The following is a 17,194-nucleotide window of genomic DNA, read 5'->3' as shown; positions in this document are numbered from 1 at the left end:
CTGTTCTGTTACCCACATCAAGGACCCAGTGAGAAGACCTGTTGGGAAGCTTACCCTAACCAGGGCCTCTCATGGGTCTATCGCTTAGGATTAAATCTGTATAGTAATGTATAGTATCCACATTATTTTTAATGGGAATTCAACTCGTTTAAGACAGTCAAGCCACAGCTATTAATTTAGCTAAGTCCCCATATGAACAAAAGTTAATTGGTTAATTATATACCCATCTGTGTAGATCATGACGAATCACTGTCAGCTATAAGCTTTGAGCTGGATAGCCATTAAACTACTTTACCAATTAGCAATTAGGAGCCTGGACTGTAAATCCCTTTGCCAGATTGAATAGCAGCAGCTCTTTATGGAACTTTTCTCCTGCCTTTCTCAGTATCTAGGCACAATAAGAATGTGTGGCCCATAAGTATTGAATTTTCATTGCAGGTACACTACAGTTCAAAAGTTTGAGGTCACTTAGAAATGTCCTTGTTTTTGAAAGAAAAGCATTTTTTTGTCCATTAAATCAAATTGATTAAGTTGATGTTATTTTAAATGGACAAAAAATGTGCTTTTCTTTAAAAAATAAGTACATTTCTAAGTGACCCCAAACTTTTTAACTGAAGTGTGTATTACAAATGAACGGTGAAGTTTAGCCATCAGGAGGTAATATGAGGCAGGGGTTAAGCCAGATTGGTATGTAACAGGATCACTAATGCAGCACAGGCCACAGTACAGACTAATAGACTGATGGTGGAACCAAGAGGGCACCTCAAAGACGGGAGTTTTTTTATGGATCTCATTGCCATGCCTGTTTCACCTATGGACTATGTTCACAGTTGAACTGCCCATTGGTTCCATGCCTAGATGACGAGAGGAGAGACTTTTAATCAGATGTTCAATCAAGCATATTTGCTCACATGCCCGACACAGCCTGCTCTCTGTCAGTCTGGCGCAGTGGGATGGGGACATAGGTGGATGTGTTTCGCTGGGGGAGCCAATGCAGACCCAATCTGTCAGGTGAGTTTGTCAAACTAGATATTATAAATAGATCTCTGCCCCAGCTAGCCACATGAATTATGGAAGGACATAAACCAGCATATGTGCTGAACATGTTAGTCTTTCCAAGCTGAAATTATTTTCAGCCAGCGCCCCAATAGACTAGAGCAATGTTAACACAATGAGGGAAATGGACGAGAGCATGCCACAACACACTTATATGCACGCACGAGCAAACACACACTACAACCACAATCATACAACCACAAAGATATTCAAAGTGTCACTAATGAATGGAGATGTTCAAAGCATTACTAATGAGTGGAGGTATGGAGATATGCAATCTTTAACAGGTCTGGTTTGGACACTTGTTCCTTTAAAGAATTTAACAAATGTGCTCAAGATGTAAAGCTGTTGATAATTGATGTCATCAAACCTGTCATTAGCATACCGTGTGATGATCCCTTGCTTGCTAGAGTGCTTTCCCACATGGAGGACCACTCTTATGCTTAAATGCCCTCAATATAACCCTTGCATCAAATCAAATAATTGGGACAAGCATAGGTTAGGCTAATGACAAGAAATTACAAATATACCGGTAAATGACTTCAGAAAATTATGAACAGTGTGTGTGTGTGTGTGTGTGTGTGTGTGTGTGTGTGTGTGTGTGTGTGTAATAGAGCCGGGCTCTGGACTGTCTGAGTGGGACGGGCCGTTGTTAAGCTCCTTATGAGTATGTCTGAGTAAGTATTTGTCCCTGCCTCCCCCCCCCATCCTGCTCCAAATGAATCCCTAAAATCTACATGAGAAACAGACACACGGGGGGCAGCTGCAAAACAGGATGCCCTTGAGAACAGGACACCCCACCCAGCAGGGCCTGAGTAAACAGTATTGTCAGGGAGCAGAGAATAGAGGGGAGAGCAGAGAGAGGGCCGGGGAACTAGGGAATAACAGGGGGAATGGCCACGGGGGGAGACACTGCTGAGCCAAAAGAGGCAATAACCTCTATCTAGACTAGAGTTCAGCACAATGCATCTTTAGACCAGGATGGAATCTGTATACATACAGTAAGCGCTGAGGCTGGGGCTCTGTCCTGTATTAGCCTTCCAGAGAGCAGGAGAACCAGTGGGAACAGGGGAGACATTGAACCATGCACGGGCTGACCTCTGGGAAGCAGTCTGGCTGTATCTGGAGTGACATTCCAAGCCCAATTAGCCTTTTGTGCCAGGGCTGCTATGGGGTATCGGTGGGAGTGATCAGGCCACTCATGCATTCAGCACTTGCCTGCAGGCATTCTGCAGTGACTGTATAGGTAAAGTCAGCGCCACTGCTGCCCCTTCCCCTCCTGCCTCTCACTCTTCTTCCTTCCTCTCTTTATCCCTCATTACAATACCCCCCCTCCTTTCCCCCGAGCCCCTATAGGAGTTAAAAAGCTCAATTGGTAGCCTGTCTATGCATTAACTCTCCCAGTGCCAATCCCTGCATCTTCTCCCACCCAGAGAGCCCAGAGTATTACCTCATCCCACTCTGAGGCGAAGGAGGGCGATCTCTCCATCCGTTTTTTCCCAGAGCTGCAGTTGGTCACAGACTCACAGTGGCCGTTCAGACCCCCATCCTCTTCACTCAGGGAAGACACAAACAGGTCTGAGTCTGACTTGGAGAGGCTGCGGGTCAGCTTCAGGTCCACCGGAGCCCTCAGCCTGACTGGAGGTACAGACACGACACCTGGTGACTCCCATGCCTTGGCCTTGGCAGTGTGGACAACCGTGGCATAGATGGGATCAGCGTCCAGGAGGGAGGCTGACATGACTGTTGAGCTGCGTGTGTGGCAGTGTTAGAATCTTAGCCTCCCTGTTCTCAGGCCTCAGGCAGCAGTTTCTCCTCCTATTCCAGCAGCCACTGGTAAGAGTAGATAGTGCTGTAAAACACTGTAGGATCCAGGAGTCTCAGTCTGTGCCGAATTGTTGTTTTCTGGGTGAATTCTGAGAAAAATCCAGACAGAAGGGATGATGTAAGAAACTGTGTGACAGAAAACCGCCTACTACATCCATTCCTGTTTAAAATATATAAAATCTATTCCTGTTTAAAAAAGTACATCTATTCCTGTTTAGGGGAAGGGAGTATGTAAAAGAGAGGCTTGCTGCTATGTGTGTCCATGGCTCAGATACAATCATCAGGCGCCACCCACTAGTGGTATCCGGCTGCCCTCCCCTTAGTGACTGCTGCCTCAAAGATACTTTTTTTAACGTTTTCCTTCCCCTCCCTGAATGTCTTTCGCTTGCTTTCGCTCTCTCTCTTCCTCCTTTCTTATTCTTAACCAACATAGTATTGTTCAAATGGATTTTAAACAAACATGGCTACTAGACAGACTATTCCCGACAGGACATACACAGAGTTTACAAAACATTAGGAACACTTTCCTAATATTGAGTTGCACCCCCTTTTGCCCTCAGAACAGCCTCAATTCGTCAGGGCATGGACTCTACAAGGTGTTGAAAGCAATCCACAGGGATGTTGGCCCATGTTGACTCCAATGCTTCCCAAATATGTGTCAAGGTGGCTGGATGTCCTTTAGGTGGTGGACCATTCCTGATACACACAGGAAACTGTTGAGCGAGAAAAACCCAGCAGCGTTGCAGTCTTTTTATCACCCTCTGAATGACACACATACTGTACACAATCCATGACTCAGTTGTGTCAAGGCTTAAAAATCCTTATTTAACCTGTCTCCTCCCCTTCGTCTACACTGATTAAAGTGGTTTAACAAGTGACATCAGTAAGGGATCATAACTTTCACTTATATCCACCTGGTCAGTCTATGTCATGGTTCTTAATGTTTGTATTCTCAGTGTATGGCTGAAAGTAGACACTAGAGTGAAGAAACAGGAGGAAAATCCCAAAACGTGTGTGATAAACACACACACACACACACATTGGTTTTACTATCCAAGTGCTCAAGAAAACATTTATTCCCATTCAAAATCTTATTTTCCCTAACCTCTAACCATAACCCTTAAACTAAAGCTAACCCTAACCCTAACTCCTAACCCTAAACCTATCCCCTAACCCTAATTCGAACCCTAACCCTAAACCTAACCCCTAAGCCTAAAATAGCCTTGTCAGAATCTTCCTTGTTTTACTGTCCTTGTGAGGACTTTTGGAACCCAAAATGATAGTAAGAAAGAGAGAGACAGAGAGAGAAAGAGAGAGAAAGAGAGAGAAAGAGAGAGAAAGAGAGAAAGAAAGAAAGAGAAAGAAAGAAAGAGAAAGAAAGAAAGAGAGAGAGAGAAAGAGAGAGAGAGAAAGAAAGAAAGAAAGAAAGAGAAAGAGAGAAAGAAAGAGAAAGAGAAAGAGAAAGAAAGAGAGAGAGAAAGAGAAAGAGAGAAAGAAAGAAAGAGAGAGAGAGAAAGAAAGAAAGAAAGAAAGAAAGAGGAAAGAAAGAAAGAGAGAAAGAAAGAAAGAAAGAAAGAAAGAGAGAGAGAGAAAGAAAGAGAGAGAAAGAAAGAGAGAAAGAAAGAAAGAGAAAGAAAGAGAAAGAGAAAGAAAGAAAGAGAAAGAAAGAAAGAAAGAAAGAAAGAAAGAAAGAAAAAGAAAGAAAAAGAGAGAGAGAGAGAGAGAGAGAGAGAAAGAGAAAGAAAGAAAGAAAGAAAGAAAGAAAGAAAGAGAGAGAAAGAAAGAGAAAGAGAGAGAGAGAAAGAGAAAGAGAGAGAGAAAGAGAAAGAGAGAAAGAAAGAAAAAGAGAAAGAGAGAAAGAGAGAGAGAAAGAAAGAAAGAAAATGATCCCAATAAGGCACTAGAATAGAATCAGATTACACATTTTTCAAGAATCGAGCTGCTTTTTACTGTTCTAGAAGGATGCTCTCTCTGTGCTTGTTATTCTAAAACTCATCAAACATAGCGACAGTTAGTAAGTCATTTGACAATTAGTACTTCATTAAAAAACAGCTGCTTACAGGAACTGTAATAGCTTTCAAAAGACCATGTGAAATCCCCATTCATAAGCTTTCCCATACCTGCAAACTTTGTCTGGACTGTATCCTGAGAGGAGCTGCCGTCCCGTTCTTCGCCTGTACTCTGACTCCCTATCGGAGGACTTAGTCTGTCCTGTCCTGATTCGTGGTGGGGATCTAAGGCCTGGCCTAATTCAGACTGACAGCTGGGGTGCCTGCCTGTTCAGAGGGAGGGTTGTCTGGGACGATTCCTCCACCACAATGTGAGCTGTACCACTGGGTCTTGGATAAGCCCCCTGCATGAATTAGTAGAGTATATTTTCTAGTCATGATATTTGCTCCATTAGGCATTGCAATGGTTAAAATGGACAAACAGACTTGATGACTTGAGAAGAATGCTGTACAGATCCCACACACTCTCAAATGCTGAGCAGTCTATTCATCAAGGGTGGATTCTGACAAAGGGCTCTCTTTTAAGGCGTGCTTAGCATTCAGCAGTGCCCGCTGCTCTGCACTGTGTACGCCTGCCCTGTAGTGCTCTCAGCCAGCCAAGTCCCTGGCCTGCCCACCTCTTCCCTTTGGGTAGGGCTGGTATGTAAAGTCATGGTCAAAAGTGTTGAGAATGACAGAAATATTAATTTCTACAAAGTTTGCTGCTTCACTGTCTTTAGATATTTTTGTCAGATGTTACTATGGAATACTGAAGTATAATTACAAGAATTTCAGAAGTTTCCAAGGCTTTTATTGACAATTACATGAAGTTGATGTGTAACGGCATTCCTCCTCTTCTGAGGAGGAGGAGAAGCGAGAAGGATCAGAGGACCAATGCGCAGCGTGTGTCACGTTCTGACTATAGTTCTTTTGTGTTTTCCTTGTTTTAGTGTTGGTCAGGACGTGAGCTGGGTGGGCATTCTATGTTTTGTGTGTCTAGGTTGTTTTTCTGTGTTCGGCCTAGTATGGTTCTCAATCAGAGGCAGGTGTCGTTGGTTGTCTCTGATTGGGAATCATACATAGGTAGCCTGGGTTTCACTGTTTGTTTGTGGGTGATTGTTTCCGTGTCTGTGTTTTACACCACACGGTACTGTTTTCGGTTTTCACATTTGTTGTTTTTGTAAATTGAAGAGTTCAGTTTGGATTTATTATTAAATAAGATGAACACTCACCATGTCGCATATTGGTCCTCCGATCCTTCTCGCCTCTCCTCTTCAGACAAAGAGGAGGAAAACATTACAGCTTGTTAAGTGTCCATGACGTTTTATTTATCAACACAAACTGAACACTACAAAACAATAAACGTGAAACGAACAAAACCGAAACAGTACCGTGTGGCAACAAACACTCACACGCACACGGAAAACAAACACCCACAACTCAAAAGTGAAATCCAGGCTACCTAAGTATGATTCTCAATCAGAGACAACTAACGACACCTGCCTCTGATTGAGAACCATACTAGGCCGAAACAGAAACCAAACATAGAAAAACAAACACCTGCCTCTTGAGGATTGACCACAAGTTCTCAATAGGATTAAGGTCTGGGGAGTTTCCTGGCCATGGACCCAAAATATCGATGTTTTGTTCCCCGAGACACTTAGTTATCAGTTTTTCTTATGGCAAGGTGCTCCATCATGCTGGAACAAAGGCATTGTTCGTCAGCAAACTGTTCCTGGATGGTTGGGAGAAGTTGCTCACGGAGGATGTGTTTGTACCATTCTTTATTCATGGCTGTGTTCTTAGGCAAAATTGTGAGTGAGCCCACTCCCTTGGCTGAGAAGCAACTCCACACATGGTCTCAGGATGCTTTACTGTTGACATGACACAGGACTGATGGTAGTGCTCAGTCTTCTCCGGGCAAGCTTTTTTCTGGATGTCCCAAACAATCAGAAAGGGGTTTCATCAGAGAAAATGACTTTACCCCAGTCCTCAGCTGTCCAATCCCTGTACCTTTTGCAGAATATCAGTCTGTCCCTGATGTTTTTCCTGGAGAGGCTTCTTTGCTGCCCTTCTTGACATTAGGCCATCCTCCAAAAGTCTTCACCTCACGGTGCGTGCAGATGCACTCACACCTGCCTGCTGCCATTCCTGAGCAAGCTCTGTACTGGTGGTGCCCCGATCCCGCAGCTGAATCAACTTTAGGAGACGATCCTGGCGCTTGCTGGACTTTCTTGGGTGCCCTGAAGCCTTCTTCACAACAATTGAACCGCTCTCCTTGAAGTTCTTGGTGATCCGATAAATGGTTTATTTAGGTACAATCTTACTGGCAGCAATATCCTTGCCTGTGAAGCCCTTTTCGTGCAAAGCAATGATGATGGTATGTGTTTCCTTGCAGGTAAGCATGGTTGACAGAAGAAGAACAATGTTTCCAAGCACCACCCTCCTTTTGAAGCTTCCACTCTGTCATTCGAACTCAGCCAGCATGACAGAGTGATCTCCAGCCTTGTCCTCGTCAACGCTCACACCTGTGTTAACAAGAGAATCACTGACATGATGTCAGCTGGTCCTTTTGTGGCAGGGCTGAAATGCAGTGGAAACGTTTTATGGGGATTCAGTTCATTTGCATGGCAAAGAGGGACTTTGCAATTAATTGCAATTCACCTGATCACTCTTCCTAACATTCTGGAGTAAATGCAAATTGCCATCATACAAACTGAGGCAGCAGACTCTGTGAAAACTCATATTTGGTTCATTCTCAAAACTTTTGGCCAAGACTGTAGAGTTGAAGTTGGAAGTTTACATAAACTGTATGTGGCTAAGGTGTTTCACGATTCCTGACATTTTATCCCAGTAAAAAGTCCCTGTCATAAGTCAGTTAGGATCACCACTTTATTTTAAGAATGTGAAAGGTCAGAATAATAGTAGAGAGAATGATTTATTTCAGCTTTTATTTATTTCATCACATTCCCAGTGGGTCAGAGGTTTACATACACTCAATTAGTATTTGGTAGCATTGCCTTTAAATTGTTTAACTTGGGTCAAGTGTTTCGAGTAGCATTCCACAACCTTTCCACAATAAGTTGGGTGAATTTCAAATCAAATCAAATCAAATTTTATTTGTCACATACACATGGTTAGCAGATGTTAATGCGAGTGTAGCGAAATGCTTGTGCTTCTAGTTCCGACAATGCAGTAATAACGAACAAGTAATCTAACTAACAATTCCAAAAAAACTACTGTCTTATACACAGTGTAAGGGGATAAAGAATATGTACATAAGGATATATGAATGAGTGATGGTACAGAGCAGCATAGGCAAGATACAGTAGATGATATCGAGTACAGTATATACATATGAGATGAGTATGTAAACCAAGTGGCATAGTTAAAGTGGCTAGTGATACATGTATTACATAAGGATGCAGTCGATGATATAGAGTACAGTATCTACGTATGCATATGAGATGAATAATGTAGGGTAAGTAACATTATATAAGGTAGCATTGTTTAAAGTGGCTAGTGATATATTTACATCATTTCCCATCAATTCCCATTATTAAAGTGGCTGGAGTAGAGTCAGTGTCATTGACAGTGTGTTGGCAGTAGCCACTCAATGTTAGTGGTGGCTGTTTAACAGTCTGATGGCCTTGAGATAGAAGCTGTTTTTCAGTCTCTCAGTCCCAGCTTTGATGCACCTGTACTGACCTCGCCTTCTGGATGACAGCGGGGTGAACAGGCAGTGGCTCGGGTGGTTGATGTCCTTGATGATCTTTATGGCCTTCCTGTAGCATCGGGTGGTGTAGGTGTCCTGGAGGGCAGGTAGTTTGCCCCCGGTGATGCGTTGTGCAGACCTCACTACCCTCTGGAGAGCCTTACGGTTGAGGGCGGTGCAGTTGCCATACCAGGCGGTGATACAGCCCGCCAGGATGCTCTCGATTGTGCATCTGTAGAAGTTTGTGAGTGCTTTTGGTGACAAGCCGAATTTCTTCAGCCTCCTGAGGTTGAAGAGGCGCTGCTGCGCCTTCCTCACGATGCTGTCTGTGTGAGTGGACCAATTCAGTTTGTCTGTGATGTGTATGCCGAGGAACTTAAAACTTGCTACCCTCTCCACTACTGTTCCATCGATGTGGATGGGGGTGTTCCCTCTGCTGTTTCCTGAAGTCCACAATCATCTCCTTAGTTTTGTTGACGTTGAGTGTGAGGTTATTTTCCTGACACCACACTCCGAGGGCCCTCACCTCCTCCCTGTAGGCCGTCTCGTCGTTGTTGGTAATCAAGCCTACCACTGTTGTGTCGTCCGCAAACTTGATGATTGAGTTGGAGGCGTGCATGGCCACGCAGTCGTGGGTGAACAGGGAGTACAGGAGAGGGCTCAGAACGCACCCTTGTGGGGCCCCAGTGTTGAGGATCAGCGGGAGGAGATGTTGTTGCCTACCCTCACCACCTGGGGGCGGCCCGTCAGGAAGTCCAGAACCCAGTTGCACAGGGCGGGGTCAAGACCCAGGGTCTCGAGCTTGATGACGAGCTTGGAGGGTACTATGGTGTTGAATGCCGAGCTGTAGTCGATGAACAGCATTCTCACATAGGTATTCCTCTTGTCCAGATGGGTTAGGGCAGTGTGCAGTGTGGTTGAGATTGCATCGTCTGTGGACCTATTTGGGCGGTAAGCAAATTGGAGTGGGTCAAGGGTGTCAGGTAGGGTGGAGGTGATATGGTCCTTGACTAGTCTCTCAAAGCACTTCATGATGACGGATGTGAGTGCTACGGGGTGGTAGTCGTTTAGCTCAGTTACCTTAGCTTTCTTGGGAACAGGAACAATGGTGGCCCTCTTGAAGCATGTGGGAACAGCAGACTGGTATAGGGATTGATTGAATATGTCCGTAAACACACCGGCCAGCTGGTCTGCGCATGCTCTGAGGGCGCGGCTGGGGATGCCGTCTGGGCCTGCAGCCTTGCGAGGGTTAACACGTTTAAATGTCTTACTCACTTCGGCTGCAGTGAAGGAGAGACCGCATGTTTTCGTTGCAGGCCGTGTCAGTGGCACTGTATTGTCCTCAAAGCGGGCAAAAAGTTATTTAGTCTGCCTGGGAGCAAGACATCCTGGTCCGTGACTGGGCTGGGTTTCTTCCTGTAGTCCGTGATTGACTGTAGACCCTGCCACATGCCTCTTGTGTCTGAGCCGTTGAATTGAGATTCTACTTTGTCTCTGTACTGGCGCTTAGCTTGTTTGATAGCCTTGCGGAGGGAATAGCTGCACTGTTTGTATTCAGTCATGTTACCAGACACCTTGCCCTGATTAAAAGCAGTGGTTCGTGCCTTCAGTTTCACACGAATGCTGCCATCAATCCAAGGTTTCTGGTTAGGGAATGTTTTAATCGTTGCTATGGGAACGACATCTTCAACGCACGTTCTAATGAACTCGCACACCGTATCAGCGTATTCGTCAATGTTGTTGTCTGACGCAATACGAAACATCTCCCAGTCCACGTGATGGAAGCAGTCTTGGAGTGTGGAGTCAGCTTGGTCGGACCAGCGTTGGACAGACCTCAGCGTGGGAGCTTCTTGTTTTAGTTTCTGTCTGTAGGCAGGGATCAACAAAATGGAGTCGTGGTCAGCTTTTCCGAAAGGGGGCGGGGCAGGGCCTTATATGCGTCGCGGAAGTTAGAGTAACAATGATCCAGGGTCTTTCCACCCCTGGTTGCGCAATCGATATGCTGATAAAATTTAGGGAGTCTTGTTTTCAGATTAGCCTTGTTAAAATCCCCAGCTACAATGAATGCAGCCTCCGGATAAATCGTTTCCAGTTTGCAGAGAGTTAAATAAAGTTTGTTCAGAGCCATCGATGTGTCTGCTTGGGGGGATATATACGGCTGTGATTATAATCGAAGAGAATTCTCTTGGTAGATAATGCGGTCTACATTTGATTGTGAGGAATTCTAAATCAGGTGAACAGAAGGATTTGAGTTCCTGTATGTTTCTGTCATCACACCATGTCACGTTAGTCATAAGGCATACGCCCCCGCCCCTCTTCTTACCAGAAAGATGTTTGTTTCTGTCCGCGCGATGCGTGGAGAAATCCGCTGGCTGCACCGCTTCGGATAGCGTCTCTCCGGTTAGCCATGTTTCCGTGAAGCAGAGAACGTTGCAGTCTCTGATGTCCCTCTGGAATGCTACCCTTGCTCGGATTTCATCAACCTTGTTGTCAAGAGACTGGACATTGGCGAGAAGAATGCTAGGGAGTGGTGCACGACGTGCCCGTCTCCGGAGTCTGACCAGAAGACCGCTTCGTTTCCCTCTTTTTCTGAGTCGTTTTTTTGGGTCGCTGCATGTAATCCACTCCGTTACACTGGTTGTAAGGCAGAACACAGGATCCGCATCGCGAAAAACATATTCTTGGTCGTACTGATGGTGAGTTGACGCTGATCTTATATTCAGTAGTTCTTCTCGGCTGTATGTAATGAAACCTAAGATGACCTGGGGTACTAGTGTAAGAAATAACACGTAAAAAAACAAAAAACTGCATAGTTTCCTAGGAACGCGAAGCGAGGCGGCCATCTCTGTCGGCGCGGGAATTTTAACCCATTTCTCCTGACAGAGATGGTGTAACTGAGTCAGGTTTGTAGGCCTCCTTGCTCGCACAAGCTTTTTCAGTTCTTCCCACAAGTGTTCTATAAGATTGAGGTCAGGGCTTTGTGATGGCCACTCCAATACCTTGACTTTGTTGTCCTTAAGCCATTTTGCCACAACTTTGGAAGTATGCTTGGGGTCATTGTCCATTTGGAAGAACCATTTGCAACCAAGCTTTAACTTCCTGACTGATGTCTTGAGATGTTGCTTCAATATATACCACATAATGTTCCTGCCTCATGATGCCATCTATTTTGTGAAGTGCACCAGTCCCTCCTGCAGTAAAGCAGCCCCACAACATGATGCTGCCACCCCCGTGCTTCACGGTTGGGATGTGTTCTTCGGCTTGCAAGCCTCCCCCTTTTTCCTCCAAACATAACGATGGTCATTATGGTCAAACAGTTCTATTTTTGTTTCATCAGACCAGAGGACATTTCTCCAAAAAGTATGATCTTTGTCCCCATGTACAGTTGCAAACCGTAGTCTGGCTTTTTTGTGGTGGTTTTGGAGCAGTGGCTTCATCCTTGCTGAGTGGCCTTTCAGGTTATGTCGATATAGGACTCATTTTACTGTGGATATAGATACTTTTGTGCCTGTTTCCTCCAGCATATTCAGAAGGTCCTTTGCTGCTGTTCTGGGATTGATTTGCACTTTTCGCACCAAAGTACGTTCATCTCTAGGAGACAGAATGCATCTCCTTCCTGAGCGGTATAATGGCTGCGTGGTCCCATGGTGTTTATTGTTGTGTACTTTTGTTTGTACAGATGAAAGTGGTACCTTCAGGCGTTTGGAAATTGCTCCCAAGGATGAACCAGACTTGTGGAGGTCTACAATGTTTTTCTGAGGTCTTGGCTGATTTATTTAGATTTTTCCCATGATGTCAAGCAAAGAGGCACTGAGTTTGAAGGTAGGCCTTGAAATACATCCACAGGTACACCTCCAGTTGAATGATGTCAAATGTTGTCAATTAGCCTAGAAGCTTCAAAATCCATGACATCATTTTCTGGAATTTTCCAAGCCGTTTAAAGCCACAGTCAACTTAGTGTAGTCAACTTCTGACCCGCTGGAATTGTGATACAGTGAATTATAAGTGAAATAATCTGTCTGTAAACAATTGTTGGAAAAATTACTTGTGTCATGCACAAAGTAGATGTCCTAACCGACTTGCCAAAAGTATAGTTTGTTAACAAGATATTTGTGGAGTGGTTGAAAAACGAGTTTTAATGACTCCAACCTAAATGTATGTAAACTTCCGACTTCAACTGTACATGACACAAGGGATAACATTCTAGCCAGAGAGAGAGAGAGCACAATAATCAGCACTGAACACAACCACCCTCTACAGTATACCATAACACACACTGGGGTCTGACAACTTCAGAATAATGACGGAAAATCTGAGTTGTAAAAAACAAATCATTCATAACCATTATATCAATTTGGAAAGGTTCTGAATGTATAATAAATGTTTACAGAGATGTAATGATGCCTTACCGGTATATCAGAGGAACTACAACAAGAAGAAATACATCTGCTCCATCATCTGGCTGCAGAGCCCCAGGGCAGAGATGATGACTCATGAACACGGTCCTCCAACCAAGCAAAGCACTGCCAGCAAACACAGCAGCAACCCAAATTGGTCTACACGGACAAGTTCTGGCCTGGTTTAGATCTTATCTGTCGGAAAGATATCAGTTTGTCTCTGTGAATGGTTTGTCCTCTGACAAATCAACTGTAAATTTCGGTGTTCCTCAAGGTTCCGTTTTAGGACCACTATTGTTTTTACTATATATTTTACCTCTTGGGGATGTTATTCGAAAACATAATGTTAACTTTCACTGCTATGCGGATGACACACAGCTGTACATTTCAATGAAACATGGTGAAGCCCCAAAATTGCCCTTGCTAGAAGCATGTGTTTCAGACATAAGGATGGTTGCAAACTTTCTACTTTTAAACTCGGACAAAACAGAGATGCTTGTTCTAGGTCCCAAGAAACAAAGAGATCTTCTGTTGAATCTGACAATTAATCTTAATGGTTGTACAGTCGTCTTAAATAAAACTGTGAAGGACCTCGGCGTTACTCTGGACCCTGATCTCTCTTTTGAAGAACATATCAAGACCATTTCAAGGACAGCTTTTTTCCATCTACGTAACATTGCAAAAATCAGAAACTTTCTGTCCAAAAATGATGCAGAAAAATTAATCCATGCTTTTGTCACTTCTAGGTTAGACTACTGCAATGCTCTACTTTCCGGCTACCCGGATAAAGCACTAAATAAACTTCAGTTAGTGCTAAATACGGCTGCTAGAATCCTGACTAGAACCAAAAAATTTGATCATATTACTCCAGTGCTAGCCTCTCTACACTGGCTTCCTGTCAAAGCAAGGGCTGATTTCAAGGTTTTACTGCTAACCTACAAAGCATTACATGGGCTTGCTCCTACCTATCTCTCTGATTTGGTCCTGCGGTACATACCTACACGTACACTGCGGTCACAAGACGCAGGCCTCCTAATTGTCCCTAGAATTTCTAAGCAAACAGCTGGAGACAGGGCTTTCTCCTATAGAGCTCCATTTTTATGGAACGGTCTGCCTACCCATGTCAGAGACGCAAACTCAGTCTCAACCTTTAAGTCTTTACTGAAGACTCATCTCTTCAGTGGGTCATATGATTGAGTGTAGTCTGGCCCAGGAGCGGGAAGGTGAACGGAAAGGCTCTGGAGCAACGAACCGCCCTTGCTCTCTCTGCCTGGCCGGTTCCCCTCTTTCCACTGGGATTCTCTGCCTCTAACCCTATTACAGGGGCTGAGTCACTGGCTTACTGGGGCTCTCTCATGCCGTCCCTGGAGGGTGTGCGTCACCTGAGTGGGTTGATTCACTGATGTGGTCATCCTGTCTGGGTTGGCGCCCCCCCCTTGGGTTGTGCCGTGGCGGAGATCTTTGTGGGCTATACTCAGGCTTGTCTCAGGATGGTAAGTTGGTGGTTGAAGATATCCCTCTAGTGGTGTGGGGGCTGTGCTTTGGCAAAGTGGGTGGGGTTATATCCTTCCTGTTTGGCCCTGTCCGGGGGTGTCCTCGGATGGGGCCACAGTGTCTCCTGACCCCTCCTGTCTCAGCCTCCAGTATTTATGCTGCAATAGTTTATGTGTCGGGGGCTAGGGTCAGTTTGTTATATCTGGAGTACTTCTCCTGTTCTATTCGGTGTCCTGTGTGAATCTAACTGTGCGTTCTCTAATTCTCTCCTTCTCTCTTTCTTTCTCTCTCTCGGAGGACCTGAGCCCTAGGACCGTGCCCCAGGACTACCTGACATGATGACTCCTTGCTGTCCCCAGTCCACCTGACCGTGCTGCTGCTCCAGTTTCAACTGTTTTGCCTTATTATTATTCGACCATGCTGGTCATTTATGAACATTTGAACATCTTGGCCATGTTCTGTTATAATCTCCACCTGGCACAGCCAGAAGAGGACTGGCCACCCCACATAGCCTGGTTCCTCTGTAGGTTTCTTCCTAGGTTTTGGCCTTTCTAGGGAGTTTTTCCTAGCCACCGTGCTTCTACACCTGCATTGCTTGCTGTTTGGGGTTTTAGGCTGGGTTTCTGTACAGCACTTTGAGATATCAGCTGATGTACGAAGGGCTATATAAATAAATTTGATTTGATTTGATTTGAGTAAACACATGCAACGCAAGGACCTCTCCGTGTTTCAGTTTGTTGTGTATGCTCTGACTCACAACTGCATTTTAGATTTTGGGGTTCCTAGGCATTTGGTCTCGAAGGTACTTTGCACCTATGTATCCCCAGGCCCTCAATTTACATTTTCATAACACGCAGAAATTCCATTACTTCCCTCGTGCTTGAAATCATTACTTCTCTCTGCAAACCTCGTGCTTTACATCATCTGGACAGGCCCCAGATGACCTGCATTCATTCTAAGAAGTGAAAGGGCGCCATTGTGTTACAAAGATATTCAAACAGAGATGTTTTTGCCTTCTGTGAATCAAGCTGTTTGGCTTGAATACAAATCTTAGAACCAAGCTAATTCATACTAGTGAAAAAAGGGGGGAAACAGGTAAAACACTGCCTGGTGCCTACCTCTCAGAGACGCCTTGTATAAAATGAAACCACACATTTCATTGCAGTTTATTAGAGGGTTATTGTGCCTGTATGCTAAGGATGAGAACTCCATCTTTTAGAATAATTAGAGAATTCCATGAACTCACATCAAGCCTCACTAGGGATTTGGAGAATTTGCCTGGGCCATGACACTGACTTTCAGCCTCTTAGAACTTAGAAGCTCTTACAAAGTCAACCTGTCACATGTACTGTTTCTCAGCACTTTCATTTATAGCCCTGAATGTGGTGCGGTTGAAAAGACATGTTCAAATGTGAAACAGTAATTCAATTATAATCTGTAAGAGTTCTGTAGGCTTATAATTACTGTTTGAACTGAAACACGTTTTTCAAATCATGTTAAATGATTCAACATTGTAAGGAAAATAGTAGGCCTATTATCAATCGGGAAACAATATCAAATGACTTTAATCTACAGCAACTCAGACACACACAAAACATAAACGATAATGGTAACTGACACTAAGACTATGAAGTCGGAGGTCGGCTCAGATACTCAACAAAAGACATCTACCAGCTCAGAGAGCTCATTCAAGATGGACAGGCAGTCCTGAAAGGCTCATAACCGTCACAAATGGAGCTGACCTCCCAGCAGAGGAATGTGAAGGAGAGCACGCATGGCTGACTGAAGACCCAGCACAGGACATCTATCAGTGTCCTTTCATCCCAGCGTAGAGATGAGAGACGACAACCCAACAGACCGAGACTGTATACCATGCCACAAATGTCTTTCCTCTACGAAAAGGGTCTGGTCACCTCTGAAAAACTTGTGAATATGTTCATAAACAAAGAGAAGTAAACTGTGGAACTGTGGAAGAGACATACAGTACTAGAGAAAATTATATCTGATATAAAGGTGGACACACACTGACCTTCACAAGGGTTTGTGAACCTTTGGTTTATTCCTCCTTCCAGTCATCAGAACCTGATAGGGATCCTGTTTAAGGGCTTAACTGGACAGGTATTGGAAGCAATCTCTTTCATTCAAATTGTACAGTAAAGCCAGATGGCCCATCAGACTGGTATGCCTGGAAACTACACCAAATACTGTATCAGTCTCAGACAATGAGATGCATAGCCACTATATTAGTCACACTAGCTACTTTAATTTTAATCGACTTGGATTCATGCACTGCTGTTATTGCTTCTGGCCAAATACCGACCTTTATTTTATTTAAACTTTATTTAAACTTTATTTAACTAGGCAAGTCAGTTAAGGACACATTCTTATTTACAATAACGGCCTACCATCAGGAAAACGGCCTCCTGCGGTGACGGGGGATGGGATTAAACATTTTACATTTTAAAATATATAAATATAGGACCAAACACACATCACGACCAGAGAGACAACACAACAATACATAAAGAGAGACCTAAGACAACAACATAGCAAGGCAGCAACACATGACAATACAGCATGGTAGCAACACAACATGACAACAACATGGTAGCAACACAACATGGTAGCAGCACAAAACATGGTACAAACATTATTGGGCACAGACAACAGCACAAAGGTCAAGCAGGTAGAGACAAAAATGCATCATGCAAAGCAGC

General features: G+C 44.3%; 1 protein-coding gene across 1 annotated transcript in view; it reads right to left on the bottom strand.

Moving 5' to 3' along the window:
- LOC112254451 (ankyrin repeat and SAM domain-containing protein 1A) overlaps nt 1-5,184 on the bottom strand; it is a 44,744-nt gene extending 39,560 nt beyond the window's left edge. The window contains exons 1-2 of the mRNA XM_024427050.2: nt 5,004-5,184; nt 2,507-2,972 (exon numbers count right to left, since the gene is read on the bottom strand). Coding sequence (XP_024282818.1) covers nt 2,507-2,797 — 291 coding nt within the window. The 5' untranslated portion in view covers nt 2,798-2,972; nt 5,004-5,184. The remainder of the gene's footprint in view (nt 1-2,506; nt 2,973-5,003) is intronic.
- Nucleotides 5,185-17,194: the final 12,010 nt, after the last annotated feature.

This window comes from Oncorhynchus tshawytscha, linkage group LG07 (genome assembly GCF_018296145.1).
Source record: "Oncorhynchus tshawytscha isolate Ot180627B linkage group LG07, Otsh_v2.0, whole genome shotgun sequence".
NCBI classification, from domain to species: domain Eukaryota; kingdom Metazoa; phylum Chordata; class Actinopteri; order Salmoniformes; family Salmonidae; genus Oncorhynchus; species Oncorhynchus tshawytscha.
The sequence above is the reverse complement of the archived record's forward strand: the minus strand, read 5'-3'. Positions and strand labels throughout refer to the sequence as shown.